Source organism: Zophobas morio, unplaced genomic scaffold (assembly GCF_036711695.1).
Source record: "Zophobas morio isolate AGI-343-1 ecotype UQ-CSIRO unplaced genomic scaffold, CSIRO_AGI_Zmor_V1 ptg000021l, whole genome shotgun sequence".
NCBI classification, from domain to species: domain Eukaryota; kingdom Metazoa; phylum Arthropoda; class Insecta; order Coleoptera; family Tenebrionidae; genus Zophobas; species Zophobas morio.
In genome coordinates this window covers 8,152,180-8,170,113 of record NW_026972126.1, presented here as the reverse complement: position 1 = coordinate 8,170,113, position 17,934 = coordinate 8,152,180, and the positions used below count along the sequence as shown (strand labels likewise).

The following is a 17,934-nucleotide window of genomic DNA, read 5'->3' as shown; positions in this document are numbered from 1 at the left end:
ACCTCTATTCGTAATTACTGAACCTCTAGATTCGAGCAGCTATAATCAATTGTTAGAAGCACTCACTTGACGCACTTGACATATTATAACTAGTTACTATAACTGATAATTAAATCTCACGTTTTGGTTATAAGTCAGTTTTAATTTTAGTTAACAAATTTATACGATATGCAACAAAAAGTAGAAAAATACTTTGCGAGTTTTCAAATTGTGTAAGAGTTTGAATGGCTAGATCGACGTGATTGCATTTTGGGTATTGTTCAGAATGGTTTACGACTTATTTTATTGTAGAAATGACAAAGATTGCCTCAAGCCGTAAACGACACGCCGTTACGTTTCACTATGAATTAAGGTTCCGAGTCTTGGCCAAACCTACTCTTTGAACTTAGCTTTAGGACATCAGCCCATTCATGTAACACTTTGGCAAACTGAAACCATTAGATACTGGAAGACCAATCACTGGTAATACCGTAAGTTTAAAAATAATAAGATTCACACTTAGTTTTAGGTAATTCATTTCATTTAATTCACAGGGATTGTATTATGATCAGACTTCGACATCGCGGAAGTGATGTTCATTGCCGCCCGATCGCCAGCGCTATTGCAGTCGTGGCCTGCAACTTCGGGAATTCTTAATAACAATTACTACTTTTTCTAGGTTTTCCTCAGTTATACGAGTTCTCCTCGATGTTAAAATGCTTTGAAAATCAAAAATTACTGTTCAACATCACAATTTTCGTGATGATCTTGATCAGATAAACTCTGAATTGCATCAAACGTCACTGAGGTTGAGACTGCACAGTAGTGTACAGACAGCCAGCCAAATTTATCGCCTGACGTCGCGCTGTCGTTTTTGAGATTTGTATGATTGATTCTCCATCACTTCGGCTGTGCCTAACTCTGATTATGATCAATAGGCAATTAGAATGTCACTGACACTTAACCCTGACTTTCACGTTTGGTACTCATAAGTATGCAACGTCTTGTTTTCGTTTTTGTTATGCTTTTTTAATCAATATAAATTTTGAATTTTAAAATTGTTCTTACAGGGAATAAATTACATTATTAAGAGCTGCTTATCCAGTTGCAGGATTCCCAAGCAAGTTTAGAAAATAATACTTCAAATAAGATAAGTTTAGAACATTTTATAATTAAGTTCGTCAATCACTACGTAGTAATGAATGGGTTTGAATATATGAAGTGTTTTACAGACAGGGCAGAACTTTAATTTTTACAGCCCTAACAGTTTGACTCGTTATTTGGGTAACTATTAGTACAACTTACTGCACCTTTTGGTTTTTTTTTTTGAGTCCAGTTTGTAGTGATATGCGAAATGTAGTTACAACTATTAACTGCAACTATTTTATTCATTATGTAGTTGTAACTACTAAAAATTCATACCTGTTTTTTCAACTAGCAGTTAATAATTTGGATTTTTTCTAACTACTAGCTGCAACTACTTTTATTGCCTTCATACACAGCCTACAAAAAATGTCGTATTGACTTAAAATTTTGCAATTTGGAAGATCCTCTACTATACCCACTGGGTATATCTACTCGATATTAATATTGACTGGAATGTGTCATATCGAGAAGAATTTTTTTTAATGGTAAGCAATTTCTATGCTCTTTTGAGAACTCAGAAAAGTGGATTTTCGTATTACTGCATATTCTTTTTATATTATTAATTAGTCAAAAATTCATTTGTGTGTTCATTAATTTTTATGTCCTTAGTAGTATTTAGAAATGTGTTGAATTTTCTTATTAATACATAGATATCTTATTATTATTAATTAGACACATCTATTATGCAGGATGAGTCATTCACGCGGTCTTCGATATCATACTAATTATTATTATTAGAACTAGAAAAATAGTCAAAGACTAAAGTTGTGCGGTCCTTTGAGAAAGTTACTCTAAAATTATTTTCAGCTATATAGAAGGTTCTATTTTTTTAATTAGACAGATAATTTCCGAACTACGGGCCCGATTGTTGTAAAATTTTGTATATAGAATGTGTAGAACGGTAAAATGCTAACCAAAATTTGTCTGATTAACCTTACCAATTTTTATAATCGTAAATGTTATATACATCTCATAAAATAACATATTCCTCCACTTCTAGTTTAAAACCCGTTTGAGTTTTTACCCTAGGTATCCATTAAAAATAAAAGTATCAAAATTTTATAACAACATTTTGCAATTTAACTTTGAAATGCAAAACTGAATGCTCTGAAATGTTGCAAACGCTTTACGGTTATCATAAGCATAGTAAATCTTTAATCAGAATTTATCCGTCTATCCCCTCCCTAAAAAAGTCGATGGCGTTATTTTAAAATTTTACTGAATAAATCTAAATTATATACAGTATTAAGAGTCTAAATTGTGGTTTATTAATGCATTAATATTTTTTAGAATTGCTTATATAAACAAGGCGACTAAAAAAAAATTCTTTCTAAAATGTTGATGACGATGACGTGAAAATTTGTTATATGGAAAAACTCACTAGAAACATAAGCATACTATGCGTCTTGACTTGTATTTTAATAATCAATCAAACCAAAATTAATGAAATCCTCAAAGTTAGATTTTATGAATTTTCGGAGCTATATTTGTTCCACTGTATTTTAGGGACGAGGGAAGTTCTCTTGTAATAAACTTTCACCAATTATTTCAAATGAAATATCTTATATATTTTTACATGTTCTGATTGATTGCTTTTAAGGCTTTATAGAGGGTTTTTATAAATGATAATAGGGTCGAAGTGGGTCATGGAAACGTGACGCCTCTCACTTTACTTGGACTTTAGTAAATGCCCAAGTACTAATGACGAATACCACACGCATCTGTATAGCTGGTTGCCTCAATGCTTTATACCTTATTAAAAAATAAAACTAATTATTATCATTACAATAAAAAGAAACAATTTTATTGTGGTTAAACAACACAGTCAATTTTGACAATTGTAAACAAAAAGCTTCTGAGAGCCTTTGAAGTGAGAAGAGCTGCCCAAGTGCCATAGCCGTTTTTTTAAGGGTGTAGTTTTGAAAAAGTGCAGAGTCCTGTGAGAACCGACCACCGTAAGTACCGCTTTGGGTTTTCTGCTTGTCTGCGTCCGTTTTAAAATCGCCGTCCCCGAGCGAAAAACCGTACCGTTTTCATTGCTTTTGTTTTCCGTTACCGGCAATAGCCGAAAACGTGGAGCACGCGTCGTGTTCCGTCCCCGCGCGGTTTCCCGCTCTAGAGTCGCCGCCCCCAGGTCCAGGAGGAGCCTGACCATTTTATTCTTTTTCATTATGCAAAGTTGTTGTAAGTGTTTAATAATTAGCTGTAAAATTTATTTAAGCCGTGTAGCTGGTGGCGGGGAATAAACCCGAATTATTGTAAAATATTTTTTCTGTGTTGTTTTATTTTCTTGTTTTTTTGCAGGCGCTCAGCACCTGGAGATCCGTGTCTCCGACTTTGGAGCAACCCCAGTCCTTCCCCCGGAGAGGGAGCTGGCGCCCGAGCGACCACCGCTCCCGAACTAAGGCGCCACCACGGGTGGCGTGATGGTGTCCGCATAAGCCTAGGTCGGCCAGACAGACGTGTTTCTATTTCAGCGGCATTATTAGTCGGCCCGCGTAATCGTCGAACCGTCACCGGAATTTCCTCGTACAATATTAAAAATGGTTAATGTCGTTCAAGGCACATTTTCACTTGCTGTTTTTTATTTTCAAAAATGTTATGTAACATCTTTTCGTCAATGTTTTGGACCCATTCATTGTCAATTATTGTCTTTATTTGTTAAAATTTGTAAATGGCAAGTCATATTCCAAAGTATTTTATGTTTATCGAAAATATGCTTATCGAAAATATGCCAATATGTAAATTTTTTCTCTCATTTTCACATAACCCCATTATCAGTAACTGTATTTTTTCTTCGAATAGGGTCACTCAAAAAATGTTTTACATATTTCCTAAAAATAAAAAAACCTTCCAATCACCACAAAGGTCACAAAATGCACCACCTTATCCTTGGATCTCATTAATGAATTAATATTTCTCATGTGTACACAAATTTAAAAGCTGTAAATGGAGTATTTTGCTATATTTTGGAGTTTATGTATTATGCATGTGGAAAAATTTCATCTGTGGAATAAAACTAGAAAAATATGACTTCCTTTTGTTGATGAAATATTCAGTGTTCGCTTCTAAAGAATTAATAACGAGCTGTGGACTGCAGTTTCGACCTGATTTCGCATCAGTATAGTACAATTCAGTGGTTGTTTAGGGTTCGAGACTATTTACGCTTAAGCGAAGCAGACAATGCTCGTTTGTTTAAGAGAATTTGAATTCAAAGCCATAAAACAATCGGGTGATTAATATTGATTGTAATCGAGTCATTGATGAAAACGGAGACGTATGTCTTTACCTTAAATACTATGGACAATTGTGGTGCCTAAAACAAAGGAACTTGTTATGAATCGGACGTTGTGGACATAAATTTAGGTAAATGAAGTTGCAATATTTTTCCTAATGTGTTAATGGCTACACGTAAAAAGTCATAATTCAACCTAACCTTAAATTCTCTAGCTTTTCCGCCATTTTTGTGTTTACATTTTTTATCAGTCTGCTGATTAAAAATCAATGATGACTTGATTACAATCAATATTGATCATCCGACGTATTGCAAAGACGTAAAATTAATGTTACGACAATCAGAACACTCTTGACATTGGTGGGTGTCATTGAATTCTAACCTAAAAATCTCAAATTTTCATATCGAATTGAGATATTGTGAACTACATGCCCAATGAAATCAATCGCAGTTATTACTCTTTGTCATAGTATACTCTTCCTATTATACTTTTATCGTGTCCCAATAAAACTGAACTAGGTAACAATGCGGAAGAAAAAAAGCCTAACCCTGCCGATAAATCGTCTCCAATCAAATTTAACACCGATGTTAATTAAACAGATACAATCTAGCCTCCAGGCATCGATATTTATGACACCATACAGCTCAATGAGCAACGATTTAATTTCAGCGTTGTTTATGAACGCCCATTAAATCATCGACCGTTTGACATCCGATCATATCGATATTTTTGTAATCGGTCGTGTCGGTAGACACCGGCGCGCTACCATCAACGTCCGATTTTACAACGCCATCTGCAGTCGTAATTCACGGTATCTCGTTCACAACAGTTTAGTGCTGCATTATGACATTATAAAAATAATTTATGACGGTTTCGTCGTTTTCTCGCGCGCTTCAACCGCACCATCACGGAAAGAGGAGGAACGGAAGAAAAAAAAAAAAAAAGGAACGGCGAGACGGTGTGCAACCAACACTTCCCACTGTATATAGTATCTTCAGAGTTCATCTCACTTATAACGCACACACTCTAGAAAATCCGTTCCTCAAGTTTTATTGTGCAATTTCGTTATAGGGTTTACTAGCCCATTATTCTAACATGCAATTAGGCTTTTTTCCTTCGGGAAGATGTTTTACTGGCGAAGGCGACATGGGAAAAGAACCTGAGGCTGAAGTACCGAGTGAGCCGAATTGTTACTTGGGTGATTCTTGGGTTAACAAAGGAATTATGCATTATACACATTGATAAAGTAATAAAAATATATTGAGAAAATTTCATTCGTAAATTATAATAATACTTCATTTGATGGGCCGGTAATAATCCTGCCTAGGAATTACCAGCATATAAAAGTTAGGTTGACATAAAAAAATACCATTGACATCACAATGTTGTTCATCCTTTACTATCACTTTGCAATCCTATATGTATATTCCTTCCTTTATTTTTAGCTTGTGTACATGAGTATCAATAGATTAGCATTAATAATACGTTCTAAAAATTTATCAAAATTCATTGATAGTTTGCTAGGAGTTCTTGGAAAATTATCATGATTAACAAATGTCCAAACTACTAAAAGTATGTAACTTTTGTCCTTGGCAGACACTCGTACGTGAATTTGTTGTTAATTACTTGACAACTTGTAACGTTTCAATACACTTCAATGCACGTTGATTTGTTCACTAAATCATCAGATTAAAAGAAATTTCGGTTAGTTCTGGATTTGTTCCACTTGTAGTTTCAGAGTGTACGATTTTTCAGCGATTTCAATGATAGAATAAGACACAAAAGATGTGCTTTAAGATGGTGCGAGCTACTGTTATTTGTCAACGAAGAAACCGATACAACAGGTCATTACAAAATTATGTTAGGACAAAAATAATAAAATTGAATTTTCGAAATTTACTTTTTATGACAACCTCTATAACTTAAAATAGTGATATATGTGTACTGTTAAATTACAGTAACAATCTTGCAGTTTCGAGGAAGGCGCGGTTCGCATAGGTATCATTAGGCATATAGCAATATGCGGGAGAGTTTGAATGATTTTGCTTTTCCAAAACAGTGGAGCTTACTAAAATTCTTATTAATTAAGCTACAATGGAGCAAAACGTTACTGGCTTCATTAAAAAAAAATGTGATCCACGAGCCAATTGAACCCAAGACTTTCAGTTAGTAATTCAATACTTTTTACGACACGGCAGCGGAGTTCACCACACGTTAATGCTTTGATACTTTAAAATGCAATGATGCAATTTGATTTTTTTTTAAATCTGTATGCCTAGAATAGGTAAAAAATCGAAGCGGATTCATAAACCATAAGTATATGAATTTAAATGGCGCTTACTAAAAAAACAAAATTGAAGGGACTTCAGTTTTTTTTTTAATGAACTAAAAATCGCTTATTTAATTATCCCGAAATTTTGAGAACACAGGATTATTATTTGTTCGAAATGATAAGTGAGTGATTAGTACCGGGGCGCTCGGCTAGTACCCTTTCGAGAGCGTTGCAGGTACGAAGCGAGGTGACATCCTAAGGGTAGACGGAATGACCGCTATAAAAGGGTTGTGCTCGTTTCAATAAATCGGAGTATTGTGTTTGACAGGGCTGATACAATCTCCCGGAGCAGAGTTAGAATTAGAATTAGAATTGGACTACACTTACGGGTACTGATGTGATTACGTCGAGTAACGTAATTCCTTCAGCGAAGAGTGAAGTGTGTGGAGAGTCGCAAATCAAGTCAAACCGTGACAGGAAGACTGCACCGAGAGTCGTAATTTCCTGCGCCCCGCATGGAGTAGCGCAACCCAATGTATACATTTTTTTATAATTGTATTCATATCTATTGTATATATTGTTTGCATTAATTAGGTTCTTCGTCGAAAGAAAAGCGACGGTAGTTCCACATTTGTTGTATTTGAAGTTAAAAAAAGTAGTTCAGTATAAATATTTAATTTTAAATCTTCTCGGCAATGATATAACGCTTTACTTTCTTCAGAACATATAAAGTAAACCGATGCAATAATCGAAAATGTTATCGAGACCTAAAGAATGGTTTTCGGCCTCAATTACTGGTTGGTAGCAGAACATGCAATAAACCCGTCACAAAAACCTGCTTTTTCGACCACACTGAAATTAATCTGATCTAATGAAGCTGTATTTTTAATTTAATAGTGCTATGCGTTCAGAATTCTGTTTTATATTTGCCAACTGACCTTTCCTCTATTCTTGTAAGACGAGATCTGAATGAGTAGATTCCATCAATAATGATCATTGTAGCAAAGAAAAAACCAAAAACCAGTTGAAATAGCGTCCTATGGAAAAGAAAATCGAGATCCATGAAAATAAAAAGAGTTTTTAAGAAAAAGAAAGTTAACTAGTTAAAGTCGGTAATAGAAATAATACAAAAAAACACACAGTATGAGAAAGAGACAAGTGAAAAAAATGAGCTTAGATGGAACACGTAACAGACAACTTTATGACACTACTAACTAGAGATTCATCACAGATAAGTCATTTAATGGAATGAACGATCACATATGTGATGTATACGGCTTGGAGATACAGTCGAAAGTGGTTTAAAAAGTTGTTGGATAAGAAAATTTCATCTATAAATTGCATCAAATGGATACATCCGTAAAAATCACTTTACACTCTCAGTATTTATTTCACCTTAACAAAGTAAAGAAAAGGACTTCAGTCAAAAAGGTAGTCGACGAAAATCTAGAAAGATATCTGAGAATGAAATCGAAAATTTGAACAATTAGGGACATATGGTGAAATTAAAATGTCAACGGTTTCAGCGACAAGTTAACAGGAAACCATAAAAATGAGAATACGCACAAAATAATTATTCAATGAAATTTGAACAGGTCATATTTTTTTTTGCTACTTAACGCTTTCCTTCAATCAGGTAACTTCTTCTGCTTGATGCTGATGTAGCCGAATAAATTGTCAAGTAGAACCAAACTCTGAAAAAAAAGTTTAAATTAGTTTCTGTAGATCGCTTTGGTATAGTTAGATAAATATGTTTTGGTTTGTAAGTAAACACGATGGTCTCAGAGGCTTAACAACTAATAGCAATTACATTCGTTCGCATTGTAAGCAATTGTAAGGAGTCATCCATAAATTACGTCACAGGTTAGGGTGGACGAGGGGGTACACAAAGTATGACATCACGTGACAGGAGGAGGTGGAGGTCAAAAACTGATTTATTTATCTATTTATTTATTTATTTATTTATTTATTTATTTATTTATTTATTTAGATATTTAAAGAAAATATAATAAAACATTTTTTGTTTTTCACTTCGCGAGCGTAACTTAAAGCCAGGTACAGTAACTCTCACGAAAGTTCTGATTTTGATTTTACCGTCTTTAGTATTAATTTGTCATTCCATATTTCAAAGTTCTATCACTGCAAGTCATTGAGATATTGTTACTCTGAAATATGCAAAGGATATTTCGGAGATTGCACTTCGCATTTTGAAACTTGTTCGAATTGTGAGAGTCGCTCTCGGCACTAGATGCAAACCCGAGTACATTGTACAAGCTGATTTCGGAAGTATTTCTCACAACTAGACGTAATTTACATGTATTTTGAACGTTTCATGACTCTTAGAGTTCGATTATTGCCAATTTTATGTGTGTTAGAATTATCATGTAGGCGGTAAAACGCTAAACAAAATTTTTGTAATCATTCCCACCAATATTTTAAATTAATCTTTGTAAAATAACATACTCCTGTATTTATGGGTTATGAATCCGTCTTCAGTTTGTACACTAGGCATCCAGATTTTCGCAAAAAATTTAAAAACAACCTTTCATAATGTAAGCGGAACTCTTGCCGGTGGCTAATCGGTTAGTGTTCGCTCGCAACGCGAAAGTTCTCGGTTCCTTTACCTTATACGTAATTTTTTTCTTAAACTGTGGTTGGTATTATCTAAATTATTTTAGTTTCAGGGGTTATAATGAAAAAATAAATTTTCCTAAATCAAATTTTACAATTTTTCCTAAAAGAGAGATTGGTGGCCCACTTCAGGGACCAACCTTGATATTTTAAGTTCATTCATTAAGAAATGGAACCGAAAATAACTGCTGGGGGTCGAAATCTACAAAAAAATGTTCTGAGTTAATTTTCGAAGGTGTTTGAACTGATTAAAAATTTTATAGTGGGTATTGAAAAATTGAGCTTTTGGAAAAATTGCCAAAAAATCCACAAAAATTTTGACATGTAGATCTCAACGTGCTAACTTGAAAAATATAAAGAATTTATTGCACCAGATCAGGATTTTTGAAATATTCCGTTTAAAAACCAAATTGCTTAATAATCCTAATAAAAGCAAATAAAAATTGCCAAATTTCAATTGCAGATTTTGCAGAAATGACACGAATTACCGAAGAAACTTCTAGGGGTTAGTTCCACAAAAAGTGTCTTTAGCTAGTTTTCAAAAGTGGTCGAGAAAAGATGAAAAATTTGTTGAAAAATTGAGCTTTTTGGAAAAATGTCCTATAAATTCACAAACGATTTTCGCATATGTGATTTGAAAAATATAGCGTGTTTATGGTTCCGAACCAAGATTTACGCAATATTCGGTTTGAATATGAAATTTTTTAAAAATCCTGAAATTTTCTACATTCAGTTGGCGATTCTAGAAGAATGGTAGGATTTTTCGACTGAATAAAGCCAAAAATAACTTTTGGGAATCGAAATCCACATCGAAGGTAGTCGAAAAATGAGATGACGTCATCAAATTTGTGATGGGAATGGTTATGGTTGTCAATTCGCTATCTACATAAATATGGTTAAAAAACATATCTAAAATTTCACGACTGTTGAATCAGTAGTTTCAGAGAAATAAAAGCATCAGTAGATTACCAGAGAGCACGAAACGGGAGAAATACTTTTTCATATTCTAAGATTTACGAAACGTCGAGAAAACATGAAATTACAATACACACAATATACATTACCTTATGCTCATGAAGTAAAAAGAAATTTAAAACAAAAATACAAGTGAAAATTTACATAATTGTATTTTAACACACATTTGTCTAACATGTGACAGTTAACTACAACTTTTTGAAATTTTACACCTGACTCTATTAGTTATACTTTTACTTCCCGAGCGTACGCTGAGGAAGTGTAGTAATCGAGTCCATCGGCCGAATTGCAATTTTCATATTTTCTCGATGTGTCATGATCTTTAGAGTACGAAAAAGTGGTCTCGCGTTGCTGTCTGTCTGGCTGGTGTCTGTATCCATTTATATTAGACAAGTAATCTCCGAAACTACTGATTGAAGTACAACCCGTGTCCACCTGCCCTCTGTTTTCTTAGAGGATATGTCATTCGTCAAAATCAGTTTTATTTTGGCAAGTACTAGCGCCGCCCACCCGCCTTTTATTTTCTCAAAGGATATGTCTTTCGCCAACATCAGTCTTATCTTAGCAAGTACTAGCCCCGCCCACCCGCCTTTTATTTTCTTAGAGCCATTATTTTGACAACTAACTAAACGAAACACAAAATTTTCTATATAAAAATTACTGTCAAAAAATTCGGAACCTAATAAAGAAATTTGAGAACAACATTTCATTTCTATGGGCTTTTTTCACTGTTAAATTACAACATAAATTTTAATTTTTCAATCAATAAATTCGTATCTGACAGAATTAATTAGCTTCTACTGGATTTTACACTTATTTTTAGACATGAATTACGAGAAATTCAATCTTTATCTGATCAAAAAACTCATGAAATTTAAAAGCTGAGGTGTGGGGGTTAGTTTTTCTTTTCTGTCTACATTCCATGTGTATCAATGTAAATGCTACTTTTTGTCCAATAAAATAAGTATTAATTAGGAGCAAAATCGGATGGGTGGCGATTTTTGAATTGTTGGTGTTTAGAAAATATGATTTCAACCGAAAATTTTCATCGTTCGGGAGGGTTAACATCATGACCAAATTATCAACAAAACCAGTAACACTTTAGGGTATATTAAATGGTTGGAGAGGAATTTTCGTAGATTGTATTTGTAATTTGTAGAAGATGTTTTATAGTGATGCTAATGTCTCATTTGGATATTTTAAATTAGGTCTTCGTCATACTCTCAAAATGTTGCAAGGTTACTATTATTATAAGCCGTCAATAAAGATTAATTCTTAATTTACTACGACGTGTGATACCATCTAAGAATAAAGTTGAGACATCGAAGAAATAGCTTTGGTGCAGTACGCTGTATACTATTTAGTAAAAAAAAATATGTTGTACCGATGTGAATGAATATATTTACGCAAAAAATAAGTGATCTTCCAACAATTAAATACGAATGCTAAATCTACATCAATATTCATTAATTTAAAAATAGAACCAGGCAACTGACTTCAATTTATAACAAATTTTAGACATATGATGTTGTTGCACAACATTTTTTAAATTAAATTAATCAATCACTTCAAACATTAAAATATACATACTATCTGTAAATATTGTTAAAATTCAAATTATCTTTTTTAGAGTTACGTAAAGCCTTTACTTAAGGTTTATTGGTGCTTGAACAGTTGTTACAGTACAAGGAATATCACGTACGTTCATTTGGGTACAAACAAGTGGATGATATTATTTATCACGACATACACATAAATGTTACCACACTTCACGACCTGACCCAGAACTGCTAAGTGCGTTAACGTTAACAAGTAAGGTTATCTTTTTGCATGCATTCCGTACCACCGGTTTTATAAAAAAAATGAAAAATAAAAATAAATAGCAGGTTTTCGTAGTTATTTATATCAGGACGTGGAAATTATATTTAAGTACCATAATTATATTTGTAATAGTGAAAAACCCTGACCAGTGCTAGTATAATAGTTTATTATCAACGATTCGCCTAACTTTGCACTAGTCACTATCTTTTCACTTAAGTAATATGCATTGCCAGCGATACGTAACAATAACAATTATGTATTCGATTACGAAATTATTGCAGAACCTTGACCGTCCGCCCTGGAATTCCTTAAACTTGCCATTATAAAATAATTTCGAGGTCAAGAGGCGCTCTTTGCCCATCGAAACCACCCAATAGGGTATTCCACGATTTTTTTTTTAATGCACTACACGAAAGAATATCGTCTACAAAATGCGAAGATGTGGTCAATATTTTTTTTTTACTTTTCAATAACTCAAAAAAAAAAAAAGTTAAATTTAAAGTAATTTTTTCCCGCGGTTAAGTTGTGCATTACGTACGTCATGATGACGTACGTAACGCTGACCAATGGGATCAGCGTAGCGATGTGGCAACTCCGCTCACGCTGCTTTAAAGTTAGACGACATCGGTATTTAGCCATCTTGAATTCTTATTGGGTTATGATAGGTTAGGTTTATTTATGTTTGGTCGATCTTAGTGTTAACGTTTTGTAATTTGCTCTCATTGACGCTTAAAATAATTTAAAAAGTCAGTCGTTTCCATTATTTGACATTGTTTGTTTAAACACGGTGAGTAGAATTGGCCGTTTAATATTTACCACTTACCAAAACCTTTTACAGCGACTTACAACTTAAAATTGTGTAGGAAGATTATCTGGGAAAATACGGCACAGAATAAATAGTCACAATGGAAAGTGAATATGAGCAAGCTACTTCTACCAATCTCCCTGTAGTTGATGATGTAATGATAGATATTATCGAAGAAATGTGAATTTTCTGATACCAGGTGTTGAAAATGTGAAAACCGAACGGTAAAGTGTACAACGTAATAATGATTTGATAGTAATTATTCATTGTTATAGTGGAGCTCGTGCAACTTACGGCGACGATGCTGTTGGTTATGTGCAGTTGAGACGACACGATGAGATTTGTACTGTCAAAGCTTTGATTGCACCAGAACATAAAGTTCGCCTAAAAGGCTATGAAGTTTCAGTAAGAATAAATGAGTCTGAACAATGCATAATTGACTCAAAGTGTTATGACTGTGCTGCAAGTGAAGGTATGAATGATTTTATGTTGTATGAGTGTATGTATTACGTCTACTTTTCAGGTGGTTGTAAACATGGTGTAGCCTTACTGTTCTGGTTATACAGACGTACCTTGGAGCCTTCAGTGACTTCTGTTGAATGTTATTGGAGGAAGTCTACTCTGTCTAAAGTTGGCAGTACTATAAAAGGGCAAAGAATGAGAGAGTTGTTTAATTTTCGGCAAGTTCCTTCTTTACCAACAAAAGGAACGGCATTTTTGGACAAAGTAATTTCTACCGCATTAAAATCAGATAGTCATTCAATTCTTGCTACAATGTATAAGAGTGAAGTGAATATTTTGGAGAAAGCTTCGTTGTACCATTTATGTCTTTCTTATAAAAAAACGACTGATGCACCAAATGCAGAAGACTTCATATCGTTTTGCCAAAATAATTTAAATAGTGAAATTTGCAAAAGTATAGATACTTTAACAATATTGCAGTCACAATCTAAAGCCTGGTTTGATGTTAGATATGCGAGAATAACAGCTTCAAAGCTGCATGAAGTTGCTCACTGCAAAACTGTTGATGGAGCTACAACTGCTGCAGTTCTGACAGCATCAAAATTTAGAGGAACAAAGGCCATGAAAAGAGGCCTTAACCTTGAAGAAGATGTCTTAAAAGTCATAGCTGAGGAGAAAAATATTAAATTAGAAAGAGTAGGAATGACCATAAATCATATGTACCCAATATTTGGTGCCTCGGCAGATGCAATGTCTGATAAATATTGCGTTGAAATAAAATGTCCAATAAAGACAAATACTGTAAAAAATTACATTACGCCAGAGGGTGAAATAACTCCTAAACCATATGCACAACTGCAGCTGCAAATGTTTCTTAGTAAAAAACAATGGGGTTTATTTTGCGTTGCATCTCCATCTTTTGAAACGGACAGAAATGTGACTATAAAGGAAATTCCTTTGGATGAAAATTTTTGTCACAATGTAATGGAGTAGGCACAAGCTTTTTGGAAAAAAGCGATTTTTCCAATTTTAATTAACTGATGTTTTCAATAATTATACTTATTTATTTCATAATTATTTCTTATTCATTTCAATAATAAATAAATCTAAATCCCGTTATACCCCAATCCCCTAGTATCAATAAAAAAAAGTTAAATGCTTCTATTTATACAATTAATTTATTGTTTCCAATAAAATACAAATAAAAACCATGTAAAAACTATTGTATTAATGGACCTTGCAAATTTATCAAACCACAAGCAACAATTACAATATGATCCAAAAGTGGCACCAAATTATGATCTGTGGTAGCATGTGGACCCAACATTCGAAATTCTCTGATCCTACGAATTAATCTTTCAATGTGGATCCTCAACGCTGCGACAAGTTTCGACTGACGTACCTCATCCTTCGTCATTTTTCTGGTGCTTGTGACGCTGGGAGGTCTGACTAGATTCACCTTTTTTTTCTGGAAAAGCCCTGCTACTTGCTTGAAGCCCCTATCGGTCATTACAGTTGCATTTTCAGGTACAACGGTCAAATACTCTGATTGCTTAATTATTTCTACATCTGATGTGCGACCTCCAAACCCTTCTGATATAAAATTAATTAGCCCATTTGGAGTACTTGACACTAAATACTTGCATGTGTTACAAGTTTTATAATTGCTCCAGGTTAAAGCTTGCTGATAAGCTGCACTAGGTCTTTCAACCTGTATTTCGAAGCAATCAATGATTGCTTCAACATCTTTATAATACGTCTGAAACTGCCTAGGTAGAACTCGCTGAATTTTACTTTTCTCAGGCCAAAAAATTAACTCATTGAGTTTTGTAGCCATTTTTGGCAATGTTTTTGAAAATATATTACTGACACCACTAGTGCTTAATGCAAAATCTGTCCCTAATCGTACAAATTGGTCATCTGTTCGTATTTTCTTAAGAACGATATAAATATGTTCTACAGGAACTTCTAATTCTTCTTGGAGTAATTTGATGAAAAAAAATTCTGACTTGGGCAAGCCCAGATAAAATCTGCTATTATTTTCAATTTTGAATATTTCCACTTTCACCAATAGTTCTTTGGATATCATATTAGTTTCATGCAATGACTCCGATGATGGCTCATAAACACTTCCACTTTGGAGTGAAAGGGAGGATGATGACAATGATGTCGATGATCCCTGAATAGGTTTGTGGGGGCTTTGATATATTTGTGACGATAATGATCGAAGAGTGTTTGTGCTTTTATCTGCCACTTCAACTGAGGTCATTGATGACTGATCTTTTGTGCTAACTCTTGTCTGAGTTGCTTTTCTAAGAGTTCTCCTTTTTGTTCTTAAAGGAGAAACTGATTTTTCTGGCGATTTTGCACTAACAAACATGCCAGATGGTGAAGCCACTGTTTTTAATTGCAGTTCTTCTACATCCTCTGTTACATCCTGTGAAGTACCAGGTACAGTAGGTTCAGGAAACAGTTTCCTTCGAAGCCCTCTACTGTGCTGTTGTGTTTCCATCTTACGTTTCCTTGAAGTTGGTGTGAATTGGGACGAAGTTTCTTTCCTCACCATGCTTCTTGGAACCACATTGTCTTTTAACATTAGGCGTGTACCCATTAATTTGAAATGAATCCAATTTTCAGCATCCTTTTCCAACTTTATTAAAGAAAATTTGTTAATAAGGTGATACAAGTAGATACCGACATACAAATTTTTGAAATATTTACTATACTTACATCAAAATGATCTTCACAACAGTACAAACTTTTCCCAGGTATGTATGTTCTTCCCACAGCTTCAAACCATAACTTCCTCCGATCCACTTTTTGGGGAACAGTAAGAAATAATTTTTCTGGATTATTTGTAGAGTTATTATCACACCCAACGAAGAAACACTGTTTCGCCATCGTGCCAATTTTTTCTATTTAATTTGTTTATATTTAAGGAATAAAACGAACAGGCCAAGTTGATCAAAAACACGTGCACACTCTGACCTACCTCAATATAATAAACCAGCAGGTTTGGCAACACAGCATCGCTGCCATCGCTTCAAAGTGATTGGTTACACTTTTAACCGCGAAATACTGCAACTTTGAGCCGGCCTCTCACTCTTCTATTATTTTGACAATTTTTTTCAAAGCGATTATGTTTTATAAATAGTTCAAATTTGTTTTTTGTACATGTATTTAGATATTGTTTCAGAATGTTTAGTTAAAATTTGATTTTAAACTTTAGTGGAAAACCCTATTAAACGACTTCACGCCGAAAAAATCCCCGGATAATTAGTCCATAAATTCACTTTTTCATCGCACAATTGATTTTCCCGTCTTACCGTTACGTAATGGCTGAACGCCTCTTCACTTTTGCCAATGCTTCCAATAAATAAAAACAAAGAGGCGTCATCAAGGCCAAGATATTGAACCGGAAACAGTGCAATTACACATCAGCCCATTGATAAAAGAACCATAGATTAGAATACAGACAATGGTTGGCGCACACGTGCCCTAAGTGCGTGCGAGGACTGCTTAATAACCAGTTTGTGTGTGTAATTATACATCGGACATATCCTCAAGGTTTCCCTTTTATCATTGAGACTCTCATATGCAACGCTAGGTGTATGAGCTCACCTGTGCATGTTAAAAATTCCTGTGCGCTGTTGTTGTGTAACCTACACCCACCTAAATCACGAATTTCTCATCGGGATAGCGAGAGCTGAAGATAGGGCGGACCGAATCGTGTTTCGTGAACCACCCTGTAGATGCGAACGCTGACTGATGGATGAGTGCACGTGCGACATTTATGCAAAGCGCGATTCAGTTTCAGTTATTAATCATTTACTGCAGCAGAATATTGTTGTAATTATAGAAATTGGCGGTAATTAACGTTTTCCGCTCGTGGTAACGTTATGTAACGTTACCACGCTGGTCTGGAATCCTGCGGACGCAAGGGCGTAACGAAATTTTGATTAGATCCTGAAAAGCACGAATATGCGATAATATGTTTGTAATCTACAATTTTATTTTAAGCTTTCACTACAAATTCCAGTTGTTTGGTGCATGCAGTTTTAGTTATAGAGGGTTTTGGTAAATGTTTAATTTCAGTGTTTTCTTTTTTTGCTTTTGACATGGTCGGAGGATACGACAAAGCTGGTTTCCTGTTTGTCTGTCTGTCGTCTGTTGAAGATTTATTGCACAGACTAGTAGCTGACAGCTGACACGTAACAAATTTTATGCATGTAGATATGTGAATAATAAACACTGCAAGACATCTGGACACTTGAAACATAACAACATGGGTGTCGTACATAGTTAGTAAATTCCTTTCTTTTAAGTCATGTATAAAAGTAACTAAAAATTTCTAGTATACGTTACATTGAAGTATGTACCTATATATCTAACTGAAAGTATTAAAATAATAGACTGAAATAATTGTATTGTATGATAAAGCAAGAATTTAACATATTCAAATAACAATGCCAAATTGATCAGTAATTACGTTTTAAATAACGCTATTATTAAGCGGGATAGAATTACCAAACACCTAGGTGTGATTTTGGATACGAAATTTTAGAACACTACAAATACGTTCCAGTGAAAGCATAAAAAATTACAAT

At 34.2% G+C, this 17,934-nt stretch overlaps 3 protein-coding genes across 5 annotated transcripts in view; 1 reads left to right on the top strand and 2 right to left on the bottom strand.

The window, feature by feature from the left end:
• Positions 1–17,934, bottom strand: part of LOC135132791 (calpain-9-like) — a 179,780-nt gene that overhangs the window by 115,659 nt on the left and 46,187 nt on the right. The gene's annotated exons all lie outside the window — the stretch shown is intronic.
• LOC135132904 (uncharacterized) lies at positions 12,605–14,479 on the top strand. The gene is made up of 3 exons (XM_064061120.1): positions 12,605–12,725; positions 13,122–13,337; positions 13,389–14,479. The coding sequence occupies exons 1-3, from the start codon at positions 12,605–12,607 to the stop codon at positions 14,318–14,320; spliced, it is 1,269 nt and encodes a 422-aa protein (XP_063917190.1). The 3' UTR covers positions 14,321–14,479.
• LOC135132704 (uncharacterized) lies at positions 14,487–16,453 on the bottom strand. The gene is made up of 2 exons (XM_064060880.1): positions 16,058–16,453; positions 14,487–15,977 (listed from the first exon to the last, which is right to left on the bottom strand). Exons 1-2 carry the CDS (start codon positions 16,226–16,228, stop codon positions 14,547–14,549), a joined length of 1,602 nt encoding a protein of 533 aa, XP_063916950.1. The 5' UTR covers positions 16,229–16,453; the 3' UTR covers positions 14,487–14,546.